This window comes from Balaenoptera physalus (genome assembly GCF_965194825.1).
Source record: "Balaenoptera physalus genome assembly, chromosome: 3".
NCBI classification, from domain to species: domain Eukaryota; kingdom Metazoa; phylum Chordata; class Mammalia; order Artiodactyla; family Balaenopteridae; genus Balaenoptera; species Balaenoptera physalus.
The window spans coordinates 30,182,109-30,198,687 of record NC_138890.1 but is presented as its reverse complement, the minus strand read 5'-3'; the positions used below and the strand labels follow the sequence as shown (position 1 = coordinate 30,198,687).

The 16,579-nt window shown below is 40.0% G+C and overlaps 1 protein-coding gene across 15 annotated transcripts in view; it reads left to right on the top strand.

Moving 5' to 3' along the window:
* TENM2 (teneurin transmembrane protein 2) overlaps positions 1 to 16,579 on the top strand; it is a 591,699-nt gene that overhangs the window by 496,355 nt on the left and 78,765 nt on the right. For all 15 annotated transcript variants that reach the window (XM_082456392.1, XM_082456388.1, XM_082456389.1 and 12 more), the window contains 5 exons: positions 186 to 305; positions 3,481 to 3,742; positions 4,506 to 4,773; positions 15,681 to 15,824; positions 16,273 to 16,522. In XM_082456392.1, coding sequence (XP_082312518.1) covers positions 186 to 305; positions 3,481 to 3,742; positions 4,506 to 4,773; positions 15,681 to 15,824; positions 16,273 to 16,522 — 1,044 coding nt within the window. The remainder of the gene's footprint in view (positions 1 to 185; positions 306 to 3,480; positions 3,743 to 4,505; positions 4,774 to 15,680; positions 15,825 to 16,272; positions 16,523 to 16,579) is intronic.

Sequence of the window (16,579 nt, the reverse complement as noted above, 5' to 3'; positions counted from 1 at the left end):
CACATCTGTCATTGAGATGTGCTCGTGTGAAGCCAGAAGTTCATGTTTAAAGGTCTCGTCCTTGCCTTAGGGACCAGATGAGGATGAGGGGTGGGGGGCAATGGGGAAGGGGAACGCGACGACACCCCCTTGTCCCCTTGTTCTCCTGCCTGGGGCTCAAAAGCTTGTGTTTCTCTTTCTCTCAGCTTGGTTTCTCTCATCCGAGGCCAAGTAGTAACTACAGATGGAACTCCCCTGATTGGTGTGAACGTGTCTTTTGTCAAGTATCCAAAATACGGCTACACCATTACCCGCCAAGATGGCACGTAAGTAGCTTTGTGGGGCTCCACTTACTGAGGACTGAGGCTGCAAAGAGACAGATGGTGCTGTTGGCTTGGAACCACGTGCCTCCCCCTTGTGGACTTGGCGGGAGACCCACCAGGCCAGATCTCTAGGGAGAATCCCCCCCCCCATATATATATATATATATATTTTTTTTTTAGTATGGTCTCAGAAATGGAAAATAACTAGAATGGCCAACCTCTCCAGGGCTGCCCACAGCAATGCTTTTTCCATGGCAGGTAAATGCTTTTGTGTGTGTTGGTGTTGAGTGTGGCGGAGGCCAGAAGGAAGGGAGAGTAGCTCTTGGAACCTCACTCGTATTTTATTTTAAATCAAAGGCAGTGCAGGGTGACAAGGACCCACATGCCACAGTGTCCTGTGGTGAACCCCTTCTGCTTTCATCTGTGGCTTTCGGAGTTGCGTTATTTTCGCTCCTGTTTTGAGGGGGTGGGATGTAATCAGAGAAGCCTAATTAGATACATTTAGCCATCACCCTGCGGCGTGAAGGAGGCAACCTTTCCCTATTATCTTCTGATTGAAAACCCGCACCCATGCAGCCGCCACCAAGATGAAAGCTCTGTCGTTTCCTTAATCCGTTGGGCATGGACTTGAAATTTAAAGAAAAAGATAAAAAGAAGAAATGAAATCGGTGGGAAGAGGGAAAACAACTCACCCACCCTAGCCTTAAAACACACACAGACACACTATTGTATTCTATCCCAAATGAAAGAGGAGACGGTTGATGTAAATCTGATGCAACACTTTTTCTATAAAACCGGAACCTGGAAAATCATAAACGTATCATGTGCTGTGAATCTTGCCTTTCTCTGGTGAAGAATCTGGTCTTTTTTCCTCATGTCCTAAGGTAGCCTTGCAGGTAGTTTCAAAAATCACCAGCCCACAGTAGCCCTGTCCTCCTATTTTCACCTCTGAAACTAAATATTCTCAGTATTCACTAGGTGCAGACAATTCTAATTAGCTGAAAGCACTAGGACTGTGAAGGTGTACCATGCCAAGCTGCCTCGGTGCTTGTTCATTCTTAGAAGCCAGTGTTCTTGCCCTGTAAGTCCTGTGACGACACCAGAGGACATTTCTGAGTCCTTGGTCTGATGTTTCTCCCCACCTTATGCTGCCCCATCCCTCTCAGCTGCTTCTTGACTAATTATCGCCTAAATCCACTTCCCAGCTCATCTATCCAACCTCATGGATCAGTGATTCTTCAGCTTGTCCAGGTAGCAAAGCCCTGGAAGTCACAGGATGTGTTTGGAAATGCTCCGAGGAATCCCACAATCTGTTGTGTAGTGGTGTGTGCCGCAGACGTGGGTGGTTTGATGCTATCATCCCAACGAGGAACAATTTCACTTCAAAACATTTGACTCTCCTGTACCCTATACAAAACCATCCCCGGGCGTCCCTGGTGGTGCAGTGGTTAAGAATCTGCCTGCCAATTCAGGGGACACGGGTTTGAGCCCTGGTCTGGGAAGATCCCACATGCCGCAGAGCAACTAACTCTGTGCACCACAACTACTGAAGCCCTTGTGCCTAGAGCCCGTGCTCCACAACAAAGAGAAGCCACCACAATGAGAAGCCCACGCGCTACAACCAAGAGTAGCCCCCGCTCGCCGCAACTAGAGAAAGCCCATGCGCAGCAACGAAGACACAATGCAGCCAAAAATAAATTAATTTTAAAAAAAAGAGTCCCCAGCGGCGTGCATGTCCCAAAATAAAATATAAACAAATTAATAGAATAAACTCTTCCACCATGATATTTACCTTAATAGTCATGTGTTCCATGTTCACTCATTTTATGTCTATTGAAAAACACTAAAAGTGTTACCAAAATTCAGTGAAGCCAGTGAGTCCGTATATTTTCATTGAGTTTCTACTGTGATCCAGGAACTCTGCTAGTTGCTGGGGATTCTGAAGTGTATACAAGGGAGTACCACTACCCTCAAAGAGTTGAGATCCCGGTGGAGGAGTAAAGCACAAAATTGAGAGACTTCTCTCCATTAACGTTCTTTTCCATTAACTGGGGAAGAACTACCTTTATTTTACTTTACTAGTAATACACTTCCATCCAGCTCTGGAGGAAAACAGGAATATAGTTTAAGAACGATTGTCAAAAATATCAGAAATACTAAGAACCATTTCATCCAAATGCCAAATAAATTTGTGTTTTGGAAAAAAATATCAGAAACAAGGCAAAATGGATGAAGGGGGTTAAAAAGTCCACACTTCTAGTGATAAATAAGTCCTGGGATGTATGTATAACATGGTGACTACAGTTACTAATACCATATTGTATGTTTGAAAGTTGCTGAGACAGATCTTAAAAGTTTTTAGCACAAGAAAAAAAATTGTAACTAGGTGTGGTGATGAATGGATTTATGGTGGTGATCATTTCACAATATATACAAATATCGAATTATGTTGTACACCTGAAACTAATATAATGTTATATGTCAATTGTATCTCAAAAAAAGTTAAGGTTCTGTGAAACCAAAAAAAAAAAAAAAATCAGAAACAGTACAGGTTGATGAAAAGAAAGCTTTCATGAGCCCCTCCCTGTGTCCGAGAATCGAATCATTGTAACTCCACATGTAGTGAAGACTCCTATTAGCCTAGGGCGATGCTAAATGCTTTACACGGGGGCGGGGGGGGGGGGGAGGGGGAGGAGGGGGACACACATTTTCTGTAAATGGCCAGATAGTATCTATTTTAGGCTTTGATGCCATATGGTTCCTGTTAAAACTACACTGTAGGTCAGAAACAGCTGGAGAGGATAAGCCAATCAATGGGCGTGGCTGGGATTCCAATAAAACTTTTTACCGAAACAGGTTGTGGGCCGGCTTTAGCTCATGGGCGGAGTCGGCTGACCCCTACTTTGAATTCATCACAGTATTTCATCCTCTCAGCCACACCGTGACATCGGTATAATTATTCCCATTTCACAGATGAAAAAACGGGGGCTGAGAGAGGGTTAGCAACTTGCCCACAGTCACACAACTAGTAAGTGGTAGAGTTTGGGTTCCCACAAAGCCCATGTTCTTCTCCTGCCTGCTCTGCCCCTCCCACTGCCTTCAGCCTGGAGGTCAGAGCACCTACCTGGTCTGCAGGTGAGTTCACCCCTCTCAGTGAGCTCACTTACCCCCTCTCCAGGTTTGACCTGATCGCCAATGGCGGCGCCTCCTTGACCCTGCACTTTGAGCGAGCCCCGTTCATGAGCCAGGAGCGTACCGTGTGGCTGCCGTGGAATAGCTTTTATGCCATGGACACTCTGGTGATGAAGACAGAGGAGAACTCCATCCCCAGCTGTGACCTCAGTGGCTTTGTCCGGCCGGATCCAATCATCATCTCCTCCCCTCTGTCCACCTTCTTCAGCGCTGCCCCTGGGCAGAATCCCATCGTGCCTGAGACCCAGGTAGGAGCACCGGGTACCAGGGTGGGACTCTCAATACTGCCCTGACCCAAACTGGCTGGCTGACTTCCTCCCACCATCTCTCTCTGCCTGGGTAAGCCAGAAACTAATATTAAGGGGGGAGGGACAAAAAGCAAGAACGCAGTAGAATTTGTAGTCACTGGAGAGAAAACTGAATCTCTCCTGGACATTCCAGGTGTTTCCAGACTTTGGCAGTCACTGGAGCTTTGAATAGAATAAAAACAATACACATATGTGCAACCCACCTGCAAATTGCTTTTTATTCCTGTTAGTCACAGAGATACATGATAAGAGGCGCTTTAATGATCTACATCGGTGTTACGACAGAGGGCATATTACATTATTGCCTCCCTGTTGCTTTATAGCAATTGTCGATGGAAGTTGCAGGTTCATATAATTACAGCCTCTTGTGGCCTCCTTGCATGCAACTAGCAATAAAGCCTGCTGTTCTTATTTACATCTTTTGCCAACAGCGTGGTTTTAAAAAGAAACACAACAGTGACCAAGAATAATTATTAATCCAAAAATCATAACCTCAGCCACTTTGCTCCGTAGTGCAGGATAAAGTTTCGGTTGTTGGGGGTTTTTTTTCTCTCTTCTCGGCCATGGAAAGTGGTTCTTGCACTCCCCCGTAAGGCGTGATGCTTTGGTGAGGGTGGTAGCAGACAGGTAGCCTTGGGTTGCAAGCAGCCCAGCTGCCGGGGTGCCTTTGATGCAGTGTATCTACCTTGCGTTTCCTCTCCAGGTTCTTCATGAAGAAATTGAGCTCCCTGGTTCCAACGTGAAACTTCGCTACCTGAGCTCCAGGACCGCAGGCTACAAGTCGCTGCTGAAGATCACCATGACCCAGTCCACGGTGCCCCTGAACCTCATCAAGGTTCATCTGATGGTAGCTGTAGAGGGGCACCTCTTCCAGAAGTCATTCCAGGCCTCTCCCAACCTGGCCTACACCTTCATCTGGGACAAGACAGATGCCTATGGCCAAAGGGTCTACGGACTCTCTGACGCTGTTGGTATGTTTCAGTTTCAACCCCTTGTTGATTCTTGGATTTCGGCATGCATTAAATCAACCTGTATTTATTGAGTTCCTAGTATGTGCCAAGAACTATTCTAGTAGCTAGGGAGGCAGTGATCCATAAGCAGACAAGCGTCCTCTTCCGTGGACTTCCTATTCTACTGGGGGATCGAAATAATAAACACAGCCTGGACAAGAAAATATCAAGCAGCGTTAGGTGCTAATATGAAAATAAAAATATGTTGTATACTAGGGCAGCGGGGCAACGGTGGGTGGGCGTTCAGGGAAGGTTCCTCAGCAGGTGATGTTTAAACAGAGACTTGAATGAAAAGGAGCCGTGTGAAAATCAGGAAAAGAGCATTCTTTTCCTGGCAGAAAAAGAGAAGAGGGAGGTGTTTTTGAAGGACAAAGATAGGCCAGTGTGGCTGGAATGTAGTGGACAGGGAGACTATTTGAGATGGGGAGAGAGGTGGGCAGGGGCTCGATCATGTTCCAGAGAGAACACTCTCAGATGGCACAGAACCAGAGAACCAGAAGACGGAGCTAGAGGGGGGCTGAAAGCCACATGCTATGCTTCAGGCTTTGCCTCTGAGGGAATCACGTGATTTCCCACTTGGGAAAGACCACCATAAGAGAAGGGTCGTATCGTTATTGGTCTTTGAAGAGTTGTGAGCTGTGGATTCATATCAACCTACCCAGTATATTTTCTTACTTGTAAAAAGCTGTCTGGGATTAATTAAAATCCAGAATCCTGTATTTTCTTCACCAGTAGGCTTGTGGATTTCAAGAACTGCATCAGTTACCAAAATAAGGAACCAGCAAACTCAGCAATTTTCACTGTAATTGGCAGCCAGTGTTTATCAGACACTCCCTTGCTGCAGAGCATTGTGCTAAATCCTTTGTCTTGGGTGACCTCTCAATAACCCTATCAAGTAGACCCTCTCATAATCCCCATTGTGCAGATGGGACAAGAGGGAGAGGGTAAGCAAGTTGCCTAAAGTCACAGCCCTAGCAGGCTACACATGCTCAGAATATGGCCCTTGTGGTCTGCTTCGTCAATGGGTGGAGTTAATAACTTAAAGACAGTAGTAAGTTATTGGAGTAACGAGTGCATTTAAATATAAACAGTGGCTAATTTAATAAATATTATGTCAGGCTTTAGCCAATATCAAAATGATAGCCAACATCAAAAAGAAGACTGAATATCATAATGCACCGCATGTACTCCAGCTCCTACCATTATCAACACATCTTGTTTCTTCCTTACCTTCATCCACTCCTCCGCCTCCCATATTTTTCTGAAGCAAGTCCCAAACATCAAATCATTTCATCTGTAGTGTATCAGAGTGTATCTCTAAAAAACACTTTAAAAGCCTAACAACAATATCACAACAAAGAAATACAATAAGTTCTTAATGTCAAATAGCCAGTCATTGTTCAATATTTCAATTGCCTTATGAGTATCATAAAATAAAGTAGTACTTTATTTGTTTGAATCAGAATCCAAATAAGATCTACCTTTTGCAACAAATTTTTTGTTATTATATAGGTTTCAGGTTTACAGCATTATAATTCGACATCTGTATACACTACAAAGTAATCACCACCACAACTGTAGTTAGTACCCATCACCATACAGCTGACCCCCTTCACCCATTTTGCCCACCCTCCAAACCCCTTCCCCTCTGGTAACCACTAATCTAATCTCTGTATCTCTGAGTTTGTTTTTGTTTTATTTTGTTTGTTCATTTGTTTTGTTTCTTAGATTCCACATATGAGTGAAATCATTCAGGATCTGTCTTTCTCCTCCTGACTTATTTCACTTAGCATAATACCTTCAAGGCCCATCCACATTGTCACAACTGGCAGGCTTTCATTCTTTTTATGGCTGAGTAGTATTCGATTGTCTATATATACCGCAATTTCTTTATTCATTCATCCATCAGTGGACGGTTAGGTTGTTTCCATATCTTAGCTATTGTAAATAATACTGCAGTGAACATAGAGGTGTATATATTTTTTGAATTAATGTTTTGGTGTCCTCTGGATATATACCAAGAAGGGAATAGCTGGGTTCTCTTAAATTTTTTTAATCTGTGGTTTTCCCTTTCATCGCTAGCTCATTTTTCCCAGCTTTACTGAGAAATAATTGACATACATCACTGTATAAATTTATGACATACAGCATGATAGTTGATTTACTTATATTGTGAAATGATTAGCACAATAGATTCAGCTAGCATTCATCTTCTCATAAAGGTACAATAAAAAAGAAGAGAAAAAAGGAAAATTGTGATGAGAACTCATAGGATTTAGTCTTTCAACAACTTTCCTGTATATCATACAGCAGTATTAACTATAGTCATCATGTTGTACATTACATCCCTAGTACTTATTTATCTTGTATCTGGAAGTTTGTACCTTTCCACCACCTTCATCCAATTTCCCCTTTCCCCACTCTCTGCCTCTGGTAAACCTCAAGTTTGATATGTTTTTCTATGAGTTTGTTTTGGTTTTAGTTCCACATATAAGTGAGATCATACAGTGTTTGGCTTTCTCTGTCTGACTTATTTCACTTAGCATAATGCCTTCAAGTTCCATCATGTTGTTGCAAATGGTAGGATTTCCCATTTCTTATGGCTCAGTAATATTTCATTGTGTGTGTGTGTGTATATATATATATATACACACACACACGTATATATGTATGTATGTGTATATATATATATACACTATCTATATGTATACATATACATACATACATATATATATATATACACACACTACAGTTTCTTTATTCATTCATCCATCAGTGGACACTTACATTGTTTCCATATCTTGATTATGCTGCTATGAACATGGGAGTGCAAATATCTCTTTGACATAGTGTTTCCATTTCTTCAGATATATTCCCAGAAGTAGAATTGCTGGATCATATGGTACTTTAATTTTTAATTTTTCAGGAACCTCCGTACTGTTTCCAGTCCCACCAGCGTTGCACAACGGTCCCCTTTTCTCCACATCCTCACCAGCATTTGTTATCCCTTGTCTTTTTGGTGGCCATTCTAATAGGCATGAGGTGTTTTCTCATTGTGCTCTTCGTTTGCATTTCCCTAATGACCAGTGATGTTCAGAATTTTTTCATGTATCTGTTAGCCTTTTGTGTATCTTCTTTGGAGAAATGTCTATTCAGGTCCTTTGCCCATTTTTTAATTGGATTATTTGGTTTTTTTGCTATTGAGTTGTATGAGTTCTTTATGTGTTTTGGATATTAACTCCTTATCAGATCTACGATTTGCAAATATTTTTCACATTATATAGGTTGTTTTTTCACTTTTATGGTTTCTTGTGCAGAAGCTTTTTAGTTTGATGTAGTCCCACTTGCTTATTTTCGATTTTGTTACTTGTGCTTTAGGTATCATAGCCAAAAAAATCATTACCAAGACCCATGTCAAGGAGCTTTATTCCTGTTTCCTTATAGTTTCAGGTCTTACATTTAAGTATTTAATCCATTTTAGGTTAATTTTTGTAAGTGGTATAGATATGGGTCCAGTTTCATTCTAGTACATGAGAATATGCAATTATCCTGGCACCATTTATTGAAAAGACTGTCTTCTTCCATTGAGTATTCTTGGCTGCTTTGTCAAATATTAGTTGACCATATATGCATGGGTTTATTTCTGGGCTGTCAGTTCTATTCCAATTGTCTCTTTGTCCATTTCTATGCCAGTACCATACAGTTTTGATGACTATGGCTTTATAATATAGCCTGAAATCAGGAAGTATGATGCATCCTGCTTTTTTCTGCTTTCTCAGTATTTCTTTGGCTACTCAGAGTCTTTTGTGGTTCCATATATCTTTTAGGAGTGTTTTTTTCTACTTCTGTAAAAAAATGCTATTGGAATCTTAATAGGAATTACATTGAATCTATAAATGGCTTTTGGTAGTATTGACATTTTAACACTCTTAATTCTTCCAGTCCATGAACACAAGATACCTTCCATTTATTTGTGTTTTCTTTGATTTCTTTCAATGTCTTGTAGTTTTCAGAGTAGAGATCTTTCACCTCCTTGATTAAATGTATTCCTAAGTATTTTTTGATGCTATTATAAATAGGATTTATTTATTTTATTTCTTATTCAGAAAATTCATTGTTGGTGTATAGAAATGCTACTGGTTTTTGTATGTTAATTTTGTATCCTGCGACTTTACTGAATTTACTGATTAAGTCTTAACATTTTTTTTTTTGAGTCTTTAGGATTTTCTATATATAAAATCATGCCACTGGCAAATAGGGACAGTTTTACTGCTTCCTTTCCAGTTCTGATACATTTTATTTATTTTTCTTCCTAATTACTCCAGTTAGGACTTCTAATACTATGTTGACTAGGAGTGGTGAGAATGGGCACTCCTGTCTTGTTCCTGATCTTAGAGGAAAAGCTTTCAACAGTTTTCTGTTGAGTATGATGTTAGCTGTGGGCTTGTCATATATGGCCTTTATTTTGTTGAGTTGGTTTTTTTTTTTTTTATTATAGATATAAGTTGGGTTTTTTCTATGCCTATATTGTTAAGAGATTTTATCATGAATGGATGTTGAGTATTGTTAAATGCTTTTTCTGCACCTCTTGAGATAATCATATGATTTTTTCTTTTATTCTGTTAATTGGATTATCACATTGATTGATTTGCATATGTTGAACCATCCTTGCATCCCAGAGATAAATCCCACTGGATCATGGTGTATGATCATTTTAATATGCTGCTGAATTTGATTTGCTAGTATTTTATTGAGAATTTTTGCATCTGTACTTATCAGGGATACTGACCTGTAGTTTTCTTTTCTGATAGTGTCCTTTTCTGGTTTTGGTATCAGGGTAATGCTGACCTTGAAAATGAGGTTGGGAAAGTGTTCCCTCCTCTGATTTTTTGGAGGAGTTTGAGAAGGATTGGTGTTGATTCTTCTTAAAATGTTTGGGAAAATTCACCAGTGAAGCCATCTGGTCCTAAGCTTTTCTTCATTGGGAGATTTTTGATTACTGATTCAATCCCTTTACTAGCAATTGGTCGTTCAGATTTTCTATTTCTTCCAGACTAGCAATTGGTCATTCAGATTTTCTATTTCTTCCTGATGCAGTCTTGGTAAGTTGTATGTCTTTAAGAATTTTTCCATTTCTTCTAGGTTGTTCAGTTTGTTGGCGTACAGTTATTCAGAGGAGCCTCTTATGATCCTTTGTATTTCTGTAGTATAAATTATTAAATAATGTGTCCTTATTCATTCATAATTTTGTTTATTTGGGTCCTCTCTGTTTTTTCCCTAGGTAGTCTAATTAAGGGTTTGTCAATTTTGTTTATCTTTTTAAAGAACCAACTCTTTGTTTGGTTAACCTTTTCTATTGTTTTTCTCTTTTCTATTTTATTCATTTATGCTCCAATATTTATTATTTCCTTTATTCTGCTAACTTCAGGCTCAGTTTGTTCTTCTTTTTCTAGTTCCTTAAGGCACAAAATTAGATTGTTTATTTGGGATCTTCCTTAATGTAGGCGCTTATTGCTATGAACTTCCCTCTTAGAACTGGCTTTTAATGCATCCCAGAAGTTCTGGTATTTGTGTTTCCATTTTAATTTGTCTCTTTTTATTTCCCCTTTAGTTTCTTCCTTAATCTATTGGTTATTCAGGAGAGTGTTTTTTAATTTCCATATATTTTTTAATTTTCCAGTTTTCCTCTTGTTATTGAGTTCTAGTTTCATGGCATTGTGGTCAGAGAAGATATTTGGTATGATTTTAATCTTCCTGAATTTGCTAAGACTTGTTTTGTGGCCTAACATATGGTCTATCCTAGAAAATGTTCCACGGACACTTCTGCCATTGTTGGATAGAATGTTCTATGTATGTTTGTTAGGTCCATTTGGTCTATAGTGTTGTTCAAATCCTCTATTTCCTTTATGACTTTCTGTCTGGATGATCTGTCCATTTTTGAGAGTGGGATATTCAAGTCCCCAACTTTATCCTATTATGGTTTATTTCTCCTTTTAGCTCTGCTAGTTTGTACTTTATATATCTACGTGCTCCACTGTTGGGTGCATAAATATTTATAATTGTTATATCTTCTTGATGCATCTACCACTTTACCATTATATAATGGCCTTCTTTGTCTCTTTTTAACACTTTTAGTTTGAAGTCTATTTTGTCTGATATAAATATAGCTACCCCTGCTTTTTTGGGGGGATGGGATTACCATTTGCTTGAAAGTTTGAAATGCCTTTTTCCATCCCTTCATTCTCAGTCCATATGGGTCCTTATGGCTATAGTGAGTCTCTTATAGGCATCATAACATTGGCTCTTGTTGGTTTTATTCGTTCAGCCGTTTCATGTCTTTTGATTGGAGAATTTAATCTGTTTATGTTTAAACTAATTAATGATAGGGACTTAGTATTGTCATTTTATTCTTTGTTTTCTGGCCCTTTTGTGATCCATTGTTCCTTCTTTCTTTTTTTGCTGTCTTTGGTATTAGTTACTTTGACTTTCTCTCATGTTCCTTTGTGTAATTACTATAGATTTTTACCTGTACTTACTATGAATCCAGATGAGATCCACCTTGTGCAACTGGTTGATTTCTCTTCAATTATTTTAATCTGTGGTTTCTCCTTCCATTTCAACCTCTTTTTTTAGGTTTTATGATTTATTTGTTGAAGAAACTGTATTGTTTGCCTGTAGCATTTCCCATAGTCTGGTTTGTTTTCTGATTGCACACCTGTGGCTGTTTAACATATTCCTCTGTCCTATATCTCCTATAAATTGATAGTTGGACCTTGAGGCTTTCTAGGTTCAAGTTTGATATTTTATCTATACCAACTTTTTTGAGGTATAACTGACATATAATATATACAACATAATGATTTGATATTTGTATATATTGCAAAATGATGACTACAGTAGATCTAGTTAACATCTGTCACCATACATAGTTACAAAATTTTTTTCTGGTGATGAGAACTTTTAAGATCTACTCTCTTAGCAACTTTCAAATGTACAGTATGGCATTACTAATTATAGTTACCATGTTGTATATCACATCCCTGTGACTCATTTATTTTTTAACTGAAAGTTTGTATCTTTTGACTTTCTTCACCTGTTTGGTCCACCCAGCCCCTTCCTCTGGCAACCACCAATCTGTTCCCTGTACATGAGCTTGGCTTTTTGTTTTTTGGATTGTTTGTTTTTATTTTTTTTTATTCTGCTTATGATCATCTTTGTTTCATAAACACTTTAAAAACATTACTTAGATTTCACAAAATATATTTATTTACTTATTTATTTTTGGCTGTGTTGGGTCTTCGTTGGTGCATGCGAGCTTTCACTAGTTGTGGTGAGCGGGGGCTGCTCTTCATGGCAGTGCACAGGCTTCTCACTGTGGCGGCTTCTTTGTTGTGGAGCACAGGTTCTAGGCGCGTGGGCTTCAGTAGCTGTGGCTCGCAGGCTCTAGAGCACAGGCTCAGTAGTTGTGGTGCACGGGCTTAGTTGCTCTGTGGCATGTGGGATCTTCCCGGACCAGGGCTCGAACCCATGTCCCCAGAATTGGCAGGCAGATTCTTAACCACTGTGTCACCAGGAAAGTCCCCAAAATTTACTGTTTCTCACAATAAAACATTGAGGCATTTAGAGCAAATGATATTCCTATTTACACAAATTTTTAGATCCACATATAAGTGAGATTATACAGTATTTGTCTTTCTTTATCTGACTTATTTCACTTAACATAATGCCCTCAAAGTCTATTCATGTTGTCACAAATGGCAAGATTTCATTCCTTTTTATGGCTGAATAATATTTCATTGATTGTATATCACATCATTTTTATCCATTCATCTGTCGATGGACACCTTGGTTGTTTCTATATCTTAGCTATTGTAAGTAATGCTGCAACGAGTATAGGGGTGCATATATCTTTTCACTGTTGATGTTTTTGTTTCCTCCAGATAGATACCAAGAAGTGGAATTGCTGGGTCCTATGGTAGTTTTATTTTTAAGTTTTTGAGAAACCTCCATACTGTTTTCCATAATGGCTGCACCAGTTTACATTCCCACCAACAGCGCACAAGCATTCCTTTCCTCCACATCCTCTTTTTGATGATAGCCATTCTGACAGGTGTGAGATGATATCTCATCGTAGGTTTGATTTGCATTTCCCTGAAGATTAGTGATGCTGAGCATCTTTTCACATACCATTGGCCTTGTGTATGTCTTCCTTGGATAGATGTCTATTCAGTTCCTTTGCCCATTTTTTAATTGGGTTCTTTGGTTTTTGGCTGTCAAGTGGTATGAGTTCTTTATATACTTTGGACATTAGCCCCTTATCAGATATATGATTTGCAAATATTTTCTCTCATTCAGTAAGTTTCCTTATCATTTTATGGATGGTTTCCTTTGCTGTGCAGAAGCTTTTTAGTTTGATGTAGTCCCACTTGTTCCTGTTTGGTTTAGTTTCCTTTCCTTTGGGTGTCAAATTCAAAAAATCATTGCAGTGACTGACGTTAAGGAGCTTATTGCCTATGTTTTCTTCTAGGAGTTCTATGGTTTTAGGTCTTACATTCAAGCTTTTAATCCATTTGAGTTCATTTTTGTGAGTGGCATGAGTGATACAATTTCTTTTTCTTTTCCTTTTCTTTTCTTTTTTTTTTTTTTCACATGTGGCTGTCCAGCTTTCCCAACCCATTTATTGAAGAGAGTGTCCTTTGCCCATTGTATATTCTTGGCTCCTTTGTCATAAATTAATAGACTATGTATGCTTGGGTTTATTTCTGGACTCCCTAATCTATTCCATTGATCTTTGTGTCTGTTTTCATGCCAGCACCATACTGTTTTGGTTACTATAGCCGTGTAATATAGTTTGAAATCTGAGCGTGTGATGCCTCCTGCTTTGTTCTTCTTCTCAAGATAACTTTGACAGTTCAGGGTTTTGTGGTTCCATACAGATTTTAGGAGTGTTTTTTCTATATCTGTGAAAAAATAGCATTGGAATTTTGATAGGGATTACATTGAATCTGTACTTTGCTTTGGGTAGTATGGACATTTTAACAATATTAATTCTTCTAATCCATGAGCATGGAGTATCTTTCCATTTAACTGTGTCTTCTCCAGTTTCTTTCATCACTTTCTTGTCATTTTCAGTGTACAGGTCTTTCACCTCCTTGGTTAAATTTATTCCTAAGTATTTTATTCTTTGATTTTTTTTTTAAGCAAGACAGCTTGATAGATGGTCTGTCTTCTTCTGTCTGGAGGTGACTAATGTCAGCTTGTCTATTCTTTTGTGATTTCAGCAGCATTGATGCTCATTGCCTAGATTCATTAGGTCATTAGGGATTGCAAAATGATATTTTAATTCTGTCATTGCTTCTTTATTACTTACTAGCTAGAATACTTTTATATAGAGATACTTTCTCATTAACTACTTGGTTATTTGAGGTACAGTTCAAATAAGAAAGAAAGGATAAATGCTTGATTCTTTCCCTTTATTTACCAGTTTTCAACATAATAAGTTGGCTCTCTCACATCCTCTACTGGTGGCAAATCAGTGTTTTTAAATACCATTATGAACTCACAGGATGAAATACCTCTAATATATCCATTGAAGTTATTATCTTTCCTAATAGTCAAATTGTCTCATCTTTAGTCAGTGGAAGCTTCTTCAAGCTGATTCCCAAATTCTTTTGACGTGGCCCTAGTAGATTTTATTTCCTTCCTTACTGTCTGGTGTGATAAAATCGCCTGGTCTTCTATTGTTCATTTCTTGCTCCAGCCGTTTCTTCAAGGAGCCCTGATTCCTTTTAATGAGAAATAATATTTCAAGGCCACAAACCAGGCACTAGCACTTCTCTTTGCTACTGAGTTGGTCACTGTTTCTTGGAATTTTCAGAGGACAAGCCAGTACATACATGGGTTTTTTTTAAAGATACAATGTATCTTTCCTTCATTTCAACACTCCTATATCTCAGGATTTAAAAGAAGCTGCAGAGAATCCCCAAAGGTGACACACATAGTTAAGAATTTAATGTAGAAGGAACAGCCATAATAACAATGCCTCATGTTTCTAAAGCGGCGTTCCAAATAAAAATGTATGGCATCTCGGCGTTTTGTCTCCTCTATCCTCACGACATCTCTCTGAGAAACTGAGGCTTCACTTGCTCTGTTTTACACACGGGAGAGATGGAGCCACGAGGAAGTGTGAGCTGGAACAGAATTGGGACTAAAATCCTTCTTCTCCCACCCCTCTCTCCTATTTGTCCATGTGGCAAATGCAGGATTTTTATAGTTTTTGGATTCTGTTCCCCACTGAATTGCCACATAATTGGCAGGCTGTGTCCCCATCCCTGCCTCACTTGGAACTCTCTGGAATCCTCAGTGAATGTACAAAGTGCCTCAGCTAACACAAGCTGTTGCCTCCAGAATCTCCTTATAAATGAGCCACAAAGCTTCCATAGGTCTTTCTCCTAGTGAGTGAAAATAAATAACGCAAAATAATAGCGAATGCAGGCCGTGAACAGCAGGCTGAGGGAAACGGTCTCCTGTCCGTCTCTAAAGGAGCGTTGTATTCAGTTTCTAAATGATTCATCTCTTCCCTCCCCATCACTGGGGTCATTTTTGAAAACCAACTGTTCACTGGAAAGGTCTTTCCATCCCCACAGACTACTACTGTGTAAAGTTTCAAGGTTGAGTTCAGCTTGAAATTTGAATTTAATATTGTATGGAATCACAAGGAGAAAAGCAATCAGCCTGCCTCGAGTGAGTTTTTTGAGCTGAATCTGTATTACCGTGAGCACAAGTTTCTCATTCCTGCTGGAGGGCTCTGGAGTAATCAAGTAAACTCTCTCATCTCCCACTCTGCCCCACCCCCTTTTATCTTTCAGTGTCTGTCGGGTTTGAATATGAGACCTGTCCCAGTCTCATCCTGTGGGAGAAAAGGACAGCCCTCCTTCAGGGATTTGAGCTGGACCCTTCCAACCTCGGGGGCTGGTCCCTGGACAAACATCACATCCTCAACGTTAAAAGTGGTATGTGAGCACATTTCCTTTTCCCAAACACAGCCTAGTCTTGCCTCTGGAACCTTCTCTCCAGCCTTGACATTTAAGTGGTAGCCCCCTCCCCTTCCCGCAGCTCTTTTTCATCAAATGACCAAAATACTCGTAGGTTTTACCACCTTCTCCTTTTAAATGTCAAGGAATGTTGAGCTGGTTTTTCCAGACCATCCACCTTAGTGTACCTCACAATTCTTCTTCAGTGATCTCTACAGATGTTGTCTTACCCCGTACCATGGCCTTGGGGTTTACCTATCCTAGTACAGCTCTCTCAGCATCATGAGGAAGTTGGGGAGCTCCCCAAAGTTGCCGTTTCCGACTGTTTCTCTTCCCTCTGTCACTTCCCCTCATCCTCAGTAAGCCGATAGAAGTGTCCTCCCCAGAGGGCTGCAGTAACTGCCCCCATTTACTGCCCCTGCCCCAGGAATCCTACACAAGGGCACTGGGGAGAACCAGTTCCTGACCCAGCAGCCCGCCATCATCACCAGCATCATGGGCAACGGCCGCCGCCGGAGCATTTCCTGTCCCAGCTGCAACGGCCTTGCTGAAGGCAACAAGCTGCTAGCCCCAGTAGCTCTGGCTGTTGGAGTCGATGGGAGCCTCTTCGTTGGTGACTTCAATTACATCCGGCGCATCTTTCCCTCCCGAAACGTGACCAGCATCTTGGAGTTACGGTAAGTGACTGCACAGAAAACCTTCTTTTGCCCTATTGCTCCCACTGCTGCAAAACT